General features: G+C 43.9%; 1 protein-coding gene across 1 annotated transcript in view; it reads left to right on the top strand.

Moving 5' to 3' along the window:
* Positions 1-18707, top strand: part of HINFP (histone H4 transcription factor) — a 159816-nt gene that overhangs the window by 99793 nt on the left and 41316 nt on the right. The window contains exons 3-6 of the mRNA XM_078771793.1: positions 5474-5760; positions 16190-16292; positions 17248-17400; positions 17747-17824. Of these exons, the coding sequence (XP_078627919.1) occupies positions 5474-5760; positions 16190-16292; positions 17248-17400; positions 17747-17824 (621 nt within the window). The remainder of the gene's footprint in view (positions 1-5473; positions 5761-16189; positions 16293-17247; positions 17401-17746; positions 17825-18707) is intronic.

The following is an 18707-nucleotide window of genomic DNA, read 5'->3' as shown; positions in this document are numbered from 1 at the left end:
AGTCGCTGGTAGATATTAAAGATCCCACTGTGTCCTTCCTGAAGATTCGGCGGAAAAAAAGAAACAGCACCCTAAACAAATTACAAATTCCTGCCCTAACCTCAAGACTCTAGAGGGCATTGCATCAGATGCATAGCCACACCCTCAGCCAATGATACTGCCCCACAGCCTTGTGCTGCATAAAAAAAGAAGAAGAAGTTAGGCTTGGGGGAAATGGCAACGTATAATTCTGCTTTTATAGTGACAGAGTGCCTTAATGGGATGTCATTTAGACACGCACCATCAATTGTATTTTTTTGTATAGTTTATAAAATCATGGCTCAATAAAGAGCTTGAAGAAAGAACAGATCAGGACAGAACAGAACAAATGGAACAGCAGAACGACAGTGGGGAATTGTCAACAGCAGGGCCAAGGGACAAAATAGACGGAGACGGCCAAACAAGGTATGTGGTTAATAATGAAGGGTAGGTGATGATGCAGGGGGTAGACAGGATGGATAAAAGAGGAACCTCTTCAAAAGGAAAAACATTAAATTTGGGTGGGGGAATAGGGGTTGTTTAACAGTGGTAGACAAGATCATGGCTTCACATGGGGGATTATAGGAGATGATGGTGAATAGCTATCTTGATGTTCTGGAGGAAAGGGTGAGATTGAAGAGGATGTGGAAGTTAGTTCCATAGGCAGGAAAAAAGAGGAATGAATGAGTGGACGTGAGCAGTGATCCTGGATTTTTGGAGTTTCACTAGAAGGGAGATGCTTGTGGACTGCGTGCCCTCTGCAGAAATCGGGGGTGGGGGGGGGGGGGTAAGCACAGAAAGAGCAGAGGATGACAGACCAGAAGGGAGGTGGTAGAAGAAAGAGAGACCAATGACCTGTCTGTGATGGCAAAGTGACAGACCCATAGACTCAGCTTATGCTTCAGTCACATTTGGCTCGGCGGCCGTAGGGTCTAAAAAATCTACGGCCACTAGCAATTATAGGGCGGCCGCAGTATTTCCACGGTCACACAATGTAGCAGTCACATATGTTTTTCTTTTTCGGGTAGCCGCACGGGATATTTAGAAATTGTGGAGACCGAAAACGTGGGGGTGCCGTACGGTCTTTGATTTGATGTCGCACGGTGACCTTAGGGCGTCCCTGCGGCGGCCAAAGAATTTTCAAGGCAGACGCAAGGTAGCCTCAAGGTGCCCGCAAGGCGACCGCAGGGGGGCCCTAAGGCGAACGTGCGGCCAGACGGACGGTAACGAGTGGGTATATATACCAGTTCTTTTTCATATATATAACAGCACTTACAGTTGTCATGGCTATGGCTTGTCGAATTGCTACGGCCACCCCAGAAATGAAAAAAGTTATAACTCCGCGCTATAATTCCACGGCGACCCCTACGGCCTGTAAAAGATAGCCATACGCCCTAGGGCCACCCTGAGGCCACCTCAGAAACTCTGCGGCCGCCGCACGTTTCTGTCAATTTAGGGGGGGTACGGCCGCCGTATCCTAGCCGTAGAGCAAATGTGACTGATGCTTTAGTCACAAAATATTCCAATGATTTTGAAGGCCTTGGTTTCCACGGTGTCCAGCTGAGAAGGTGTGAGGCAGGGGTGCCATCCCAGAGTGGAGAGCAGCACTCCATCGAGCTGTGGATGAAGGCCTTGTAGGTGGATGAGAGTTCCGGTGTGCCAAGGAAGGACTTTGCATGACGGAGGATGCCAAGTCTGCGGCTGGCTTTGGGGGCCAATTTTGAAATTTGGTTTGCCCAAGAGAGATCATGGCTGATAGTGAGACGCAAGAGTTGGAAATATGATGAAGTACTTGTAAGACTTGGCAATGCTAATACATTAATATATTACGAGAGAAATGTATTTCATTTGGAGGTTATAATTGGGATGAGATATCTTTTCATTATTGTAAACTAGGAATTGTACCCATCCCAAGTGATGGAAAAAGCTAGCATCGGATCCCCCTGTCATCCTTACTCCCTCCCTCACTCCTCTCCCCCGTCTCTCCTCCACTCCCTCCCTTAACCTCTCCCCTCTCTCCCCTAATCCCCTCTCCGTCCCTGTTTTCCCTCTTTTTCCCACTCATATTCACGTGCGTTCAAACGGAATATGTAACGATGCCAACGGTTTTTTCAACCAAGTAAATCGATGATTACCTTTCCAACAGTAGATAATCGAGTGAAGGTACAGGGCAGCGGTTGAAGTTCAAATTTGCAAACAGACGTTTTTGGGAGCGAAATACGTTGCCAGTTAAAGAAGAAGAAGAAGATGTAGTGTACGGACATACATAGAACCACTCCGCTGGGACCCGTATCGATAACAGTCACTACATGGACAGCGATCTTGCGTACTTGTGGCACTATGTTATTAATAAACAATTAATATCAATAAAGAAATGCATAATAAAAGAATACTGGATTTTTTATTTTTATACATCAAGGCTTGTGGAAGAGAAAGAACACAGAACAGACAATAGCATTCATGGGAGCAACAAAAGTTGACATGAGAGGTAGGATCCAAATCCAAAAAGATCGCTGCTGGTGTTACTGGCCGGTAATAAATTAAAATCAAAATATGGTGTAAAATAAAATCAAATAACCAAATATATCAGCTTTTTAATAATCCTGTATGATACAATCATGATGGATGGGTGCACAAAACTCAACAAAACACAGTGAATTATACATACAACGTTATAGATTATGTCCGATGAATTATTTGCAACAAGGGAATGGGAAACGGGAACGGGTCAAATGGGATTCTAAACATGAACGGGTCAAAATGTCAGGCGGGATTTATTTGGTGTTCTTCAGGCCTCGATTGCTTCAGAAATAAAATAAAAGAATGATGTTGGGGATGTATAAGCACAGCCTCATTTGCTTCCGAAAATTAAAAAAAAAAATTAGGTCGGTGCATAGGTACAGAACGCTGGCTTGATTGCTCGATGCCTTGAAAAAATAACAACTCTGGTTATGTAATGAAGCCAAAACATTGCTGTTGCTTATGTGCATATAAAATACATCATGTTTATATAGCTTGAATTTATTCCAATTCCACTGGGCCATAAAGGAATGATCCTACAGACCGGAAGGCATGAGAACGCCTGTGATGTCAATTGGCTGCAACCTTTTGACATTTGATGATGCTTTTAATAGTCGCTGTTTGTCTTTTTCACATGGATGAGAAAGGTTATAGGGAACGCATGGTTATCGTGAATATAACACTTCTGTTTTGGAGCAGTTTATCTCACATCCCAAGGAGAGTATTATTTAATTAAATATCGGGTTTTTAAAAAGTTTTTCCGAATTATTTCCCGATTTCACTCTAGATTTTGACATAATTATTTCGGCCAGGAGTTCCGATCGTAAAAATATTGAAGCAGATTTTGAATATCAGCTTTTAATTAGCCTATATGATAATCTTGCCAGGATCCAATCACAGTGCACCTAGCCTCACACAGCCAATCAGCGTAACGGGGAACGGACGAACGAACAGCCATTCTTGTCATTTATATATATATACTATATAATATATTTGCAGGAGTGGAGTGGAGTGGGAGGGGGTTTTGGGGGGGTAGAAGTTGAGGTTTAATGCCCAAGTTCTTTCCAAGTTTGTACACTTTACATCTGTTAGATTGGCTGGATCCCAAATGTTTTGCTTAGGGTTCTTTTGGTTGCAGGAGCAAACCACATGCTCATTCGTGTGTGCGGCTTATTCGCCGTATATTTATGAAATCGTGTGTTTCCACTGAGGTGTTTCAAGTTGCTCTTCACTATGGCTGTGATATTATTGTTAATTTTTTTTATGATTATGGTATATCAATTTAATGTTCAGGGAGGGCTTTTAAAAGCCTAGGTAACATATATGTCATGCAGCAAGAACACACATACAGTATGTCACCTTGATGTTAGATCACATGTATGATTTTGTAATAACTTCATGTGAAGGGAAAGGTATGTGTGTCTTTTGATGTAACTTCATCAATGTTGTTATGTACTACATATACGTAGTATGCTGATTTCCTGTATCATTTGAAAAGGCAAATTGAATACAAGTACAGCTACATTCAAAGTACACTGCCACCGTGCAGCACATGTAGACGGAATTGGAAGCGAACAGTGTACAATAATAGTTTGATTGAGTAATTGCATAATCAAAATAAATAAATAATAATCATAAAATAATTAATATCAATCAGTTGGCTGTAACCTTTTGAAAATGAATTAATAAAGTAATTAGTTGAAAATTAACTAATTAATCATTTAATTGATTAGTCAATAAATCAAAAATACCCTTTATAGCCAAATCACTTGGTCACTACTGTGCTCAAACTTCAGCTTCCTAGCTCAAAGGATGGCTGACATATCGCCCGGACACACAAACAAGAAAGAAAACAAACGGAGTAAAAACTGAGTATGCCCTTTCGGTGCATGTCATTGCCGGGCGTCGAAGGTCTTTCGTTTTACATGGTGTACAATATTGGTTATATGTGCTGTATAATTTGACTAAGTGAATGTTCTAAGTTTTAATGTTAACAAATTGAGTGCCTTTTGCATAATGTACCTGCTGATTGTACCTGATTGTTTATACCTGCTTGCAGGTATACAAGAGCTTCACGTTGCTGCTGCTGCTGCTGTTGTTGTTGTTGTTGTTGTTGTTGGTGTTGGTGTTGGTGTTCTTGTCGGGGTCGATTTTTGAAATGTGCACCCACTGCCGGACAACACCCACATCTGTCGCTTGATTCCACCCACCATAACACAAAATTATAGGGCCGCCATCTTTGTTTTCTGGTGGGCCTAACACATTAGGCATGTCGACCTCTGCTGATTATACACTGCCTGAGCTTGTTGTGTCAGATTTCCATTGGCTTTGTTTGGTTTGGGTGTTATTCATGATGAGGGGCCCCGAAAAATCTAATCATATGTAGAATAATAGGTTTAGTCAAGTCCGTCAGAAAGCACGGTAATCAAGCATTACGTTGCGTTACGTAATCAAGTGTTACATTACACAAAATTACAAAAAATAAAAAAATTATAAAAAATTGCGTTATGTAACTTTTGAACAGCGCAATATTGGGTTAAGCAACCCATGACCGCGTGACAAATAAACTCGTTTTGATATACCCATGGGGAGGGTGAAATGGATACGAGGTGTCGAATTAATATTTTAATAGCACATTAAATGTGTGTTTCTCCAATCACGCTGTTCATCTTTTAAGAAAGCTTTATATGGGTTTTTCTGAATCGTCCCATTACCGGATTTTATTGCAGGTTGTGACCACAGTGTGGTCATTCCTGTTGAATAATGTTTGATTTTTTTTTTCTTCCCTTTCATAAACCATGTTTGTTTTTCAAATGTAAAGAAAAAGGAAATATATTTGTTTGTTTTTTCATTTCTACTCATGAGGTCTGTTCACTGTGACTCAAGTATCCATGGGTGTATTTGTTTGTTTTATTCCCCTTTTTATTTTTTTCAGACGGTTTAAGGTGTTTGTGGGACGATTGTGGCTTTGTTTCATCTGAGGGGCGTGTGGATCTTACAAGGCATGTCATGTTTCATGGTTACCACACCAAGCTGAAGGAATGGGGTCAGCACTTTCTGCTTGCCTTTCGTAGCGGGGAGTCGAGTAGCGGCAGTGAAGTAGATGTTGAAGGACCTGATGAAGTGGAACTGGACAGCAGGAGCTGCACTCTTGGCAGACAGAACCGCAACTTGCTTCCTGAGCTTCCTGAGCCATTCATCTGTCTGTGGGAACATTGTGAGGTATGTTTCCACATTCTGTATGAAAATTGGTGCATTTCCTTTTGAGGCACATGCTCTTTGCTTTTTGTCTACATAAGAACATTGCCTGTGTATTTGGGCTGCCCAGCTTCTTTCATGGTATGTTCATTTACACCTCATTTTCAGAAACAAATTTTGACAAATAATAATATGTCATATAAATCGTATAAATCAATGAATTCACTTTGAAATGATTTGTTTACCGCATTTTTGCATTGCGCAATGTTTACCGCATTTTTGCGCATTTTGTTTGCGCAATGTTTACCGCATTTTGTTTACTGCAATATGTCGAATATATCGTATAAATCAATGAATTCACTTTGAAATGATTTGTTTACCGCATTTTTCGGCATACAAGTTGATACTCTTTTTAATAGTCTGGGCCTTGACTTGTATTTACAATCAAGTTATCTATGTTTTAAGACATTCACTTTTATAAATGAAAAGAAATTGCAAAGTGTGATATTTTCTGAAATAAATTGTCTATTTACTACTTTAAAACAGCAAGTTTCCACAACATCGTGGATGCGTTCCCAGAAAGTGCAATGTTAAGCACACAAGATATCCCCATGGACTTCTTGTTGTAATAGGGAGATGTATTCCATTCCCAGGGCACATTTTTGATCACCCTAACATAACTGTAACCTCACTCAACTACATATTCAAGACAAATATTAAACAAATCGACAAAAAACACAAATGGACAATTAAATGAACAGTCACAGGGGTACTCACCAAAATATAGCACCGAGATTGTTTGTCGGGATGGGGGAGGTGTGGGTGTTGAGACGATAGGTTACAGGGAAGGAGATCTGGGTTGTTCAGTTACCAAGCAGCTAGCTACTGCTTGCCAAGCCAGCCATTCCTTATCAACAGTTTCAAATGGAGTGCTTGCTTGAGTGCTCAAGCCACTTGGCGAGCGCTCTACAATAAACTTGGGAACTGAACACGCTTGAGGCCTTCATATCTCGGATGAATGAAATAAATGAATGATCGTTTTAAGGCCATTTAAACCGGCCACTACCTCCGCTTCCGGTCCGGTATGAAGAGGACGCAGGCGTCACATGCTCGCCGCTTCTTCGACCGGGCCACTGTCAGTGGCTTGCTTTTTTGGTGGTCGTGCGGATTTTTTTGGCCATTGAGTCTGCCCTCTGCATAGCCCCGGCTCTGCTCCCTGCTTCGCCTGCCCGGCTCCTTCGCCTGCTCGCTGTTTCCTCGGGCACGCTCTCGTGGGTTGTGACCATCGCAGCGGTTTGGTGGCGGTTTCCCGCCGTGATCTAGATTTGTAGCGGCGGCGGTCGATTGCCGCTGCATTTGCCGCTTTGCTGTGATCAACCTTGGCCTCGTGATCGTCTCTTTGCTCCTGCCTGCCCTCTGCTTGGTCCTGGCTCTGCTCCTGGCTTCACCTACCTGGCTCCTTCGTTTCCTCGGGCCCGCTCCCATGGGTTGGGACCATTGTTTCACCTCCTCAACCTTGGCCTCGTCTCGTCTCTCCGCTCCTGCCTGACATGGCTCTGCGGTACTCCGCCGCAAGGCTCCTTCTGCTCAATACCCGCTCCACCCCATCATGCATCTCTGCCATCAAATCAAATGGACTCCTCCGACGACCCAGGTACATTCACCGTGGCTCCGGTCGTAAGTTTGTATATTTGCAATCAGGTCACTCCATCCCCGTCCTCTGGTCGGCTCAGCGCACTCCCACTCATCGTCCCAGCGCATCTGGTCACAGCAACGCACACGATCGCACCTCCTGCCTACGAACCCTGGCTAAATCACCTGAATTCATCCCTGCTGTTCAAAACAACATCAAGCTCACCCTGTTCAACACCCGGTCCCTCAACAACAAATGCCTCATCCTGACCGAATACATCCTGGATAACAAACTGGACTTTCTCTGTCTCACCGAAACCTGGCAACAACCTCTGGACTACTACACACTCAACCTCACCACACCCAATGGATATTCCTACGTCCATAAACCACGCTCGGAGGGCCGAGGTGGTGGAATTGCCATTATCCACCGTCAAGACATCAGGACCAGCCTCATCCCCATCGCCTCATCCTCATCATTTGAACACCTGGCTTTTAAACTCTCTGGTCGCTCGCAGTCAGTCATGGCTGTCGTCTACCGCCCTCCCAAACCACACCCATCATTCCTGTCTGACTTCTCCTACTTTCTGACCCAGCTATGTTCCCTCTCCCCCTCAATCCTCCTCCTTGGTGATTTCAATATCCACATGGACTCCACTGACTCCACAATAACCACTGACTTCACTGATTTACTCACCTGCTTTAACCTCACTCAACATGTCGACTTTCCTACCCATATCCGTGGTCACATTTTGGACCTTGTCTGCTCCACTGGATTAAATTTGCACCATCTCTCTGGCTCCGACCTCACCCTCTCTGACCACTTAGCTATCACTATGGCCATCAACATCCCCACCCCAACACCAAGACATTATCGCACTATCACCTTCCGTCAGCTAAACGCTCTTTCACCTACCTCATTCTCATCCACTCTCTCTGAAAAAATGTCCACTTCTCCCTTCGTTGACCTCCACACCCCTTCCGACCTCACTGACGACTACAACCACACTCTCTCCTCCTGCCTTGACCAGCTTGCGCCTGTAAAAACCAAAACAGTTTCTTTCACCCATTCTGCTCCCTGGTTTACCCCAGAACTCCGCCTGATGAAAACTCGTGCTCGCCAACTTGAAAGACTCCGCAATAAAACAGGTCTCACAGTTCACTCCCAAGCCTACAAGGACCACCTACAACACTACAAAGATGCCCTCTCCCACGCCCGCTCCGCCTACTACTCTCAAATTATCCACTCTGGCTCCGGAAACCCAAAAGCACTCTTCTCGACAATAAACAAACTCCTCCGCCCCCTGAACACCACCACCCAGTCATTCACAGTAGACAACTGCATCTCCTTCCTCTCTTTCTTCCAACGCAAAATTGACAACATCTACAACAGCTTGACCACTGCCGCACCCGCTCCCCCTCCAACCACCTGCCCCCCCTTGTCCTGCCATCCCCTGTCTCGGTTCTCCCCAATCTCCCCTACTGACCTCTCTGAACTCCTCATAGGAATGAAAACTGCCACCTGCACTCTTGACCCCATCCCCTCCAGCTTTGTCAAGGCCTCCCTCCCTGCTTTCTCTCCACTTATCATTGCAACAATAAACTCCTCCCTGTCTACAGGCATCGTCCCACCTTCCCTCAAAATTGCTGCTGTTACCCCCATTCTAAAAAAACCTGGTCTAAACCCTGACACCCTAAACAACTTCAGACCCATCTCCAACCTACCCTTTCTGTCAAACGTTTTGTAACGCGCTGTAGCCACTCAACTCAAACATCACCTCTCTGCCAATAACCTGTATGAAACATTCCAATCCGGATTCCGCTCCAACCACAGTACTGAAACTGCTCTCCTCAAAATCACCAACGACCTTCTCCTCTCCTCTGACGCTGGCAACCTCAACATTCTCATCCTCCTCGACCTCAGCGCTGCCTTTGACACCATCGATCACACCATCCTCCTCACCCGACTTGAATCCACCTTTAACGTTACCGGCAGTCTCTCTTGGATTAAATCATACCTCTCTGACAGACGCCAGTTCATCTCCATCAATAACTGCAAATCCCCCACTGCTCCCCTCCCCCAAGGTGTCCCCCAAGGTTCAGTTCTTGGCCCCCTCCTCTTCATCCTTTACCTGTCCCCCCTCGGTCACTTGATCCGCGGTCATGGTCTCCAATTCCACTGCTTCGCCGATGACATCCAGCTTTTCATCTCCACCAAGTCCGTCTCCACCGACACCCACTCTATCCTGACAAACTGCATCACTGAAATAAAATCCTGGCTTCAAATCAACTTCCTCAAGCTTAACTGTGATAAATCTGAAATAATCATCATTGGCCCAAAAACCCTCACAAAATCCACCCATAACTTTGCCCTCAACATCGACGGTATCCCAGTATCCACCTCCCCTCACATCCGGAATCTTGGCGTCATCTTTGACCAAACCCTCTCCTTCGACAAATACACTAAACAGATCACAAAGTCAGCCTTCTTTCACCTGAAAAACATTGCCCGTCTCCGCTCATCCCTCTCCTCCACGGCTGCAGAAACCCTCATCCACGCCTTCATCACCTCCCGTCTGGACTACTGCAATAGCCTCCTCTCTGGTTCACCCTCAAAAATCACCAATAAACTCCAATACATTCAGAACTCCGCTGCCCGTCTACTCACCCATTCCCGGACCCGTGACCACATCACCCCCGTCCTTTACAAGCTTCACTGGCTCCCCATCCCCCAGAGAATCCAGTACAAAATCCTCCTCTTGACATACAAAGCCCTCCATAATCTGGCCCCATCCTACCTGGCTGACCTCCTCTCCAGACACACTCCCACCCGCAACCTCCGCTCTGCTGGTACCAACCTCCTGACCCCCTCCATCCGGACCAAATTCAGATCCTGGGGGGACAGGGCCTTCTCCATCGCTGCTCCCACCCTCTGGAACTCACTACCTCACACCATCAGAGACCTCTCCTCACTCACCACATTCAAAACATCACTAAAGACCCACCTGTTCAACACTGCATTCAACATTCAACCCACAGCATTTAACCCCTGACTATCTCTTCTCCCTCTCCCTCCTTTTGCTTTAAATATTTCCCTATTGATTCTTGTCTTTTTGCAATTATGGTTTTCATGTATTGTTATGCATTATGTTTTCCACTCTGTCAAAGCGCCTTTGGGCTACTTGAAAAGCGCTATACAAAATAAATGAATTATTATTAATTATTATTATTATTATTTTTCCCCGCTAGAGTGGGGGTTGGCCTTGCAGGCCCCCTGACCTCATGGGGCCCTGTTTGAGGCAATGTTTTTATGGCCGGATGCCCTTCCTGACGCCAACCCTTAGTCATATCTTACGATGCAGGGATACGGTGTACCTATTCTAAATCGGGGTACACACCGGATCATTCATCCCAGCAAGCTGGTACTCAATTTGCCGACCTCGGAAGGATGACAGGATGAGTCAACCACCCTGGTGTTAATTCAGCGATCGACCGGGATTCGAACTCAGGATCCCAAGCTAGCGCCCTTTCCGTTAAGCCAACACCAGGCGATCGGATGGACTGCGGAAATAATTTGTGGGCCAGGAAGGGAAATGGGAGGTAAGCCCGGAGTGATATGATGCTCCATTGCCATGATCGGTCTTTCGGGTGAGTCGCATGACAAATTTGGAATGAAGAAATCCCTGATTTCTTGCTATCAAACATGCAGTGAATCCGGAGTGGATAAGTTGTCACATTGGTGCCATGGGATGGTGCTGTCAAATCGCCTGGGAAGTACGTATACGTACAGTATTAGTACAAAGACGAATCTTGTGCTGAGAAAACCAAGAAGGCTAATTACTCCCGCCAGGGAGTAATGCATTCGATCGTGTCCGTGTGTGTGTGTGTGTGTGTGTGTGTGTGTGTGTGTGTGTGTGTGTGTGTGTGTGTTCGTGTGTGTGTGTGTGTTCGTGTGTGTTCGTGTGTGTTCGTGTGTTTGTGAACAAGATATCTGGAAAAGTTCTGAACGGATTTGGATGAAAGTTGGTGGGATGATTGCCCTTGGGATAAGGAAGAATTGATTAGTTTTTGGTGAAGCTCAGGATATTATTCCAGATCCAGGAATTTTTTTTGGGAATTTTTCTACCATTGGAAGATAGGGCTCATTTTTTTTTAACATTATCTTCTCTATATTCTATATTTAACATTGTGATATGAAAATAGTTTTCATATTTGTTGTAAATGTAGTTTAAACTCGTGGTTATGCATTAGAGCGGTGTAGTTTTTAGCAGCATCGTCTTCAATGTTCATTTTTTTTTTTCTAATAAAGACATATTCTGTCATTCTAAAACCACCAAAGTGTGTATTCGGTTTCCCCGTTTCATAAAATGTATCGTTTGATACGTATAATGCTTTAAAACTGGGTTTTTTGTTGTTTTTTTAACCTCAGAAGAGATATCAACATTTACCTCAGCGAATGTCAATCGCGGTGTCAGTATTTGATGAACTTATAAAGACTTAGGTGACTTATAAGTGTGACCAGCATGTGCAGGGGATTCTTCCCAGAAGAATGAGTGGTCGCATTAGCTTGTACGACTTAAAATGAGCGAGTTTTGTTTTGACGTTTGGGCCAGTTTTACATGTTGTATCCCTAAGGAATGAAACGAACGTTTTGCCTGGCTTACAATTTTATTTGAAGTCACACATGCCTCAAAATACACTCACTTATATAGAATTGAACGCTGAATCCGAAAATGTAAGGGAAATTGCCTTGTTTTTTTTAAACATTATCTTCTATATATTCTATATATATATATTAATATATCTGGGCAGTGTCTGTCTTGTGTTGTCTTGTCTTGTGTTGTCACTGAACTACTCCCTCAAACTTTTGTGAAATCGTATTATTCCAACTTGACCCACGGCGGGAGTATGCGCTCTACTGAGTGGCATTCTAGTTGTGGCTGCAAAGCTTGGTGGACAAACATTGATTGCTTGTATGACAATGTGTCATGTTAATGTTTATTAAGGAGTAGTGACCTGCGACAAAATGCAATGTGCTATTAGCCAGCGCTGATTATTTAATGATTCTGTAGCTTGTTTTAAATATTGTACTTTTATATGATAACAAATGTATTATGAGTGTCAAGGAGGACCTCTATTTTTCTGACTGACAGTTTTTCTCACTACTGCGGTTGATTTTGCCTCTTGTACTCCAAATAGACCTATCTATGAATGATGGAAAGAAAATTGGGGAAATTAGCCAATTATACTTGCACTCTACATCAACTTGTAGGTCAAAAATATGATGGAAAGAAAAATGGGGAAATTAGCCAATTATACTTGTACTCCACATCAACTTGTAGGTCAAAAATATTGTTGCGGATTCGGGGGTTGGCGCTCCCGTTACCAAGGGGGGGTTAATCCCCTTGTCTTTTAAGCTGGCCGTTCCCCCAACCCTAGAAGTTATAACGCTCCTTCCGGTCCGGAGTAGCCAGGGTGATTGGTCAATGAAGTCCCAAATACCTGAGTGCTACCCCTGGCCGTGAAGCAGGGAGATAACTCCTGCTCGGACCACGGACAAGATGGAATTTGCCGAGCGGTTAGCAATCCGAAGCCCGAGCCGTTAGCGGTTGACTAACCCGATCCTGAGCGATTGCCGAAATTGTGCCACGTATATTCAATTGTGAAAAGACTAAGACGATCGGACAGAAGAAACCAAAGTAAGGAAGAACACAGGAATTTATTACCACAATAATTAAAGAGGAAACGGAAGGGTAAATGTACAAGGGAAGAAGAAGCAGACACAGGGCAACCTTATACAGTCTTAATTATCACGCCCAGGACAACACAAACAGACTTACATGAAAGGAGTAATGGTGGCAGGGAAGGAAGGTCCAAGTAGAAGGACGGCGTGGGCTCCGGCTCCGATCCACGCTCCACCCCGGTCCACGCTCCGGTTCCGATCCATGCTCCAGCTCCGCGGCGAAACCCGGCAGGTAGCGCTGCTCGTATATTGTTGCACGCAAGCGGACCTTACTTAGCGGGGTTCATATATCGGGGAAGGTATTCGGCTTTCTCTCTCTCAACGCTCATAACGTGCTGCAGTTCCACAGAAGTCCCCGGCGCAGTCCAATACAGTTGGTCGTTCCCTGCGCAGTTTGTAATCATCAGCATCTCCCAGCGCAGTTCTAGGTAATCGAGCTCTCTTTTGGCGCAGTTCGTATCGAGCAATGGTTCCCTGCGCAGTCCGTAATCAATGATGCAATCTGCTCAGTCCGTCATCAATGGTGGCTCCCTGCGCAGTCCGTAATAGGGCTTCGCGCTCGCGCTTATATCTCGCGCGTTGAAATCAAGCCGCCTTCATAGGGCTACGCCCACTAGCCAGCTTACCTCAGCCCTGGTTGGTCGGCGAGGAGTGGACGGGGGGCCATGCCTCCTCTGCCCTTCCTCGCCAGCCTGACCGCGTGCGCAATGGCGTTTGATGCAGCGAACGCTGCTAGCAAGCAAGCGCTAAGGCGCGTAATAGCAAGAGAGAGACAACCCCCGCCTGTAGGTGTGCATGATGGAGTAGGTTGGAGAGAGAGAGATCAAAATGCACGGGATTGAAGGACCTATCTTATTTAGTTAATGCAACGCAGAGTCAAACTATTGGAAACAGCCTTACCTGAAACACATACTAATGAAATAACTGAAAGAGTTCCTATGGTGCCCTGCGTGTTGTATATGGACTAATTAGGGTGCTACCTTTAACCTTTAGAAAATGGGAATATTTACAGGGAACTATTTACAAGGATTATTATTTACAAGGATTATTATTTACAAGCGCCGGTTCTAAAAACCGTAACAATATGATAGAAAGAAAAATGGGGAAATTAGCCAATTATACTTGTACTCCACATCAACTTGGAGGTCAAAAATATGGTAGTCGTTTTTTTTGTTGTTGTTGCAAGTTATAAAAATCTTACAAGCCTTTTTTGGCAGTTATCAAAATCAAAACAGTGTTAGGCTTTTTCTATTGAGAGCTGGCAGAATGGCCTAGAGGTATGTATGTACACTCACCTCTGAGCTGTCTCCCCTGGGTTTGAATCTCGGCCCAGCTATAAACTGTCATCCCAGTGTTTCTCAGGTAGGGTGATCCATCAATGTGTGTGCCGTCCCTCGGATGGACATTAAATTGGGCATCCTGCCTGCCAACATTCATTAACCACCTTTAGAGGCCATTTTTCCCCGCAAAGCGGGGGTTGGCCTTTTTCGGGAACCGTGGTTGTTGTTGTTTTTTGGTCCCCTTTTTGAAGCAATGTTTTACGGCCGGATGCCCTTCCTCACGCCAACCCTTTTTGCCACCTTTAACGACAAACAGGGAATTACCAGTGAACTGGTACTCAATTTGCCGACCTCGGAAGGATGACAGGCTGAGTCAACCCCCTGGCGTTAATTCAGCGATCGACCAGGATTCGAACCCAGGATCCTAGGATCCTAAGCCGGCACCCTAGCCGCTAGCCCAACACCAGGGTGTACCTGCCACCTGCCAACCTGCCAACATTCATTAGTGGATGTTAAATATATCACGATGTCCTTGGCGAAGAGTAGGCGAGCTATCGCCAGCACCCTGAACAAATTCCAAATTCCTGCCTTGAATGACTGCTGGGAAGGCCATAGCAAACCACCTAGCATTACCTTTGCCAATAAACTGCTTATGCAGCATCAACACTCTGTGTCGAGTATGGTATAATGTCTTCTCATAATGTGACACATGTCTGTCACAGTGATACATGTCTGAATTTCTTCATTAGATTGTCTACGTCGAGTTTTTCTTTCTCCGCAGCTTAAGGCCCAAGGCATGTTTTTGGGTTATCCATCCAAGCGTCTGTGCATGAATCTGTCCATCCGTTATCATGTCCTGATTTTATTTTGGTGGTAAAAGGTCATAGGTCATGTGATCTTTGAAAATCATTTTACAGACCATAAGAGTTAGAAGCATCTGATGTCTCTCTTCTACCTGTCTTTTTATTTTGCATTCACTCATGTGACCTTTAATTTTTCATGTGTCCTTTGAGATGAACCGTCAGTGGATTGACATCTCACATGGGCGGAGGCACATATCCAGCTACCAATTCACGTGCAATTTTATTACCTCCGCCACCAAAGGTGGATGGAGGTTATGTTTTCACCCCTGTCTGTTTGTCTGTGAACAAAATATCTAAAAATGTTGTGTACGGATTCGGACGAAATTTGGCAGAGATGTATTGTATGTGACAAGGACGAAATGTTTAGATTTTAGTGAAGATCCGGATTCGGATCTGGCTACGAGTGATTCTTCACCATTTGGATATAGGGCCAAAAACGATACATAACAGGATATCTCAAAAAGTTATGGACGGATTTGGACGACACTTGGTGGATCGGTTGGGTATCTGACAAGGAAGATTCGATTCGATTTTGGTGAAAATCTGAATATGGATTCGGATATGAGAATGTTTTTTATTTTTTTTAAGTGATTCTTCACCATTGGGAGATCGGGCCAAAAACGATACATAGCATGATATCTCAAAAAGTTCTGGATGGATTTGGCCGAAACCTATTGGACAGGTTTTTGTGTATGACAAGGAAGAATAGATTCAATTTTGGTGAAGATCCGGATCCGGATCCAGGTAGTCGAATTTTTTAAGTGATTTATTCACCATTGAGTGATATGGCCAACCAGGCGGAGGTATGCTCTCTACTGAGTGCCGTTCTAGTTTTCTAAATAAATGAATGTGCTGTTGCTTTTTTTGACAAGTTGGTGAAGTCCTATTGAACACTTGAATGTCACGCAATGACTCATTGTTGTGTTGAAGTGCAGATGACCTTTGAGAATGCAGAATGGTTTTACCGTCATGTGGACATGCACGGCCAAGCCAGTGACAAAGAGATTTCATCCAACTACATGCGCTGTGGGTGGAAAGGTGGGTCGGGGCATGGCTGCGTAATGGGATTTGGCAACAGGATAATTGGCCGCTGAGTGTGTTGAGGTCGGCATGGTGTGTTAGGGATGTACGTTATTAATTGCTGCATATTTTATTATAGTCGGGATCATTTCTGTATATTTTATTAATGTTTGATATGTGTATACGGTGGAGAACCTCCGCTCGTCGGTACTTCTACACAAGTTAGTAATAAACAAGGAGTCTGAGTTTGGGCTTGAGGTTCTCTGTGTGGTTTTATTGGTATGAATGAATCCATAAATGAACTAATTCCAGAAAAAAAATCAATGAAACAACAACAACAACTCAACATGCCAGTATTCCAACTGTCAATATAGGAGCACAGGTGAATATATCTTGCAAGGTGCAATGCCACATCTGTCCACCTCATACATTGAGTTAGCCTCAGAGTTCACACTCCACTCTACTAGTAACTTGAACCATAACAATATAAAGAACTACACATGTTCAGAGTAATGAATTGTGGTAAATATTAGTCACGAGATTCACACATGGCCAAGAATCCTACATTGGGTGTATGTGCTTGATCTATATAAAATGCACCTCCATTGGCGTAGCACAACGACTAGATAGATACATCCGGTTAGGGATGCAGTGAGTTCTTAGAAAAAAGGGGCGGCCTTTTACGACGTGAGCAGATACGGTCACTAGTTCTGGTAAGATAACATAAAATCGGAAAGGTGATAATACACCAGCTCTCACATATGTATTCGGGAAAGATAAGGTGATGTTTCTTATCTGATTTGGATACGAGATATTTTATGATTCATAAAATAACTTTGTGGTCATTTGTGTAGCGTGCCTTTTGTGGTAAATGGAAGTGTTCCATGATTGTTATCCGTGGATCAGGTGTAGTGATGTTTCATAGGGGTCTAATATTTACCTGTATGCATTAAATGTTGCGCTCTTCTTCAAGGGTGTGAAGCAGCATTTCGAACAAGGTTCAAGTTGCGTGAACATCTGCGTAGCCACACGCAAGAAAAGTTTGCCGCCTGCCCCACTTGTGGCGGAATGTTTTCCAATAACACCAAGCTGATCGATCATCTGCGGCGGCAAACAACACGTGAACGTATGTGAGGCTGCATTGTCAAATCGTTTGGTTCCTTTGTAAACTTCTTAATCTTTGTAATCTGAAAATTCTTAATTTAGAGAGGATTTGTTGTACCATAAGCTGAGATATTGCAAGCGATATGGGGTTTTAGGAACTTCGCTGCACCATTAACGGTGTGATATCTGACTGCAGGTTTACTCCTGATAATGTTTTTCATCTCAAATGGAGCATCTCCTTTTTTGGTTTATTTGCCTGAAACATTATTCTTAAAAAGCTTCCTTTTTAATCAAAAGTAAATATTTCAGTTGAATTACCTTTTCAAATCTAAAATTATTTTCCTCTGTTATTTCCACATGTTTTACAGACCACATGTTTAAGTGCTCCCATTGCTCCAAGATCTTTTCCAGTGAGAGGATCCTAAGAGATCATATGAGACATCACAGTAAGTATGTCAAACTAAGGTATGCCTATTAGCCCTGCACTGAACCACTATTTAAGGTAAGAGAATGGAAAACTAGTCTTTATAAAGACAAGTCGGTATGCATCCACAAAAAATTGCAATTGGGAAACGTTCTTCATGCTTTCCCTTGAACCAATCACCTGTTCATAAGCATATTATAAGAAAAGAAGAATGATAAGAGTTACATTAATGAACAGGATTATAAATAATTAAATTGATATATGTGGGAAAGTTACATGCCCAGACCAGAAATCGAACCCAGGTCCTCTGGAAAACTGTACCAGTGCTCTGCCATCTGAGCTATCTGGGCGACCCTGACTGAGCATGCAATTTTCCCACACATATGATTGCCACTCTCTTTCTGTCAATGCTTCCGGGGGCATTTGCTGCCAACCATAGGAGCACCAACGGCCTGAACATGAGGGTCTTCCTCCAATGGGGGGACAAATCCATGTCCTCTATTATAAACACCACTGGGGGCATAGAAACACAATTAAATAAATGGACAGGATCATAAATAATTAAATTGATACATGTGGGACAATTACACGCGCAGACCAGGAATTGAACCCAGGTCCTCTGGTGAACTGTACCAATGCTCCTGCTCGGGTTCACCAGAGGACCTGGGTTTGATTCCTGGTCTGGGCGTGTAATTTTCCTCACATATGTCAATTAATTAATGATAACAGTATACTGTGATGTTATTGTTTTTACAGGAGTTCGATTTTCATAACGCTGCTTTTTAAAGTTGTGTTTTGAGGTCATATTTAGTCATTGAAGTGGCTCTACCAAACATCTATATTATAATAGCCGTAGATGATTCTGTCTGTCTGTCTGTCTATCTGTTGGGTGTCTGTCCGGGGTG

The sequence above is a fragment of the Myxine glutinosa genome, chromosome 2, assembly GCF_964187855.1.
Source record: "Myxine glutinosa chromosome 2, kmMyxGlut1.1, whole genome shotgun sequence".
Taxonomy (NCBI): domain Eukaryota; kingdom Metazoa; phylum Chordata; class Myxini; order Myxiniformes; family Myxinidae; genus Myxine; species Myxine glutinosa.
Note: the sequence above shows the minus strand (reverse complement) of the source record. Positions and strands in the feature narration are given on the sequence as shown.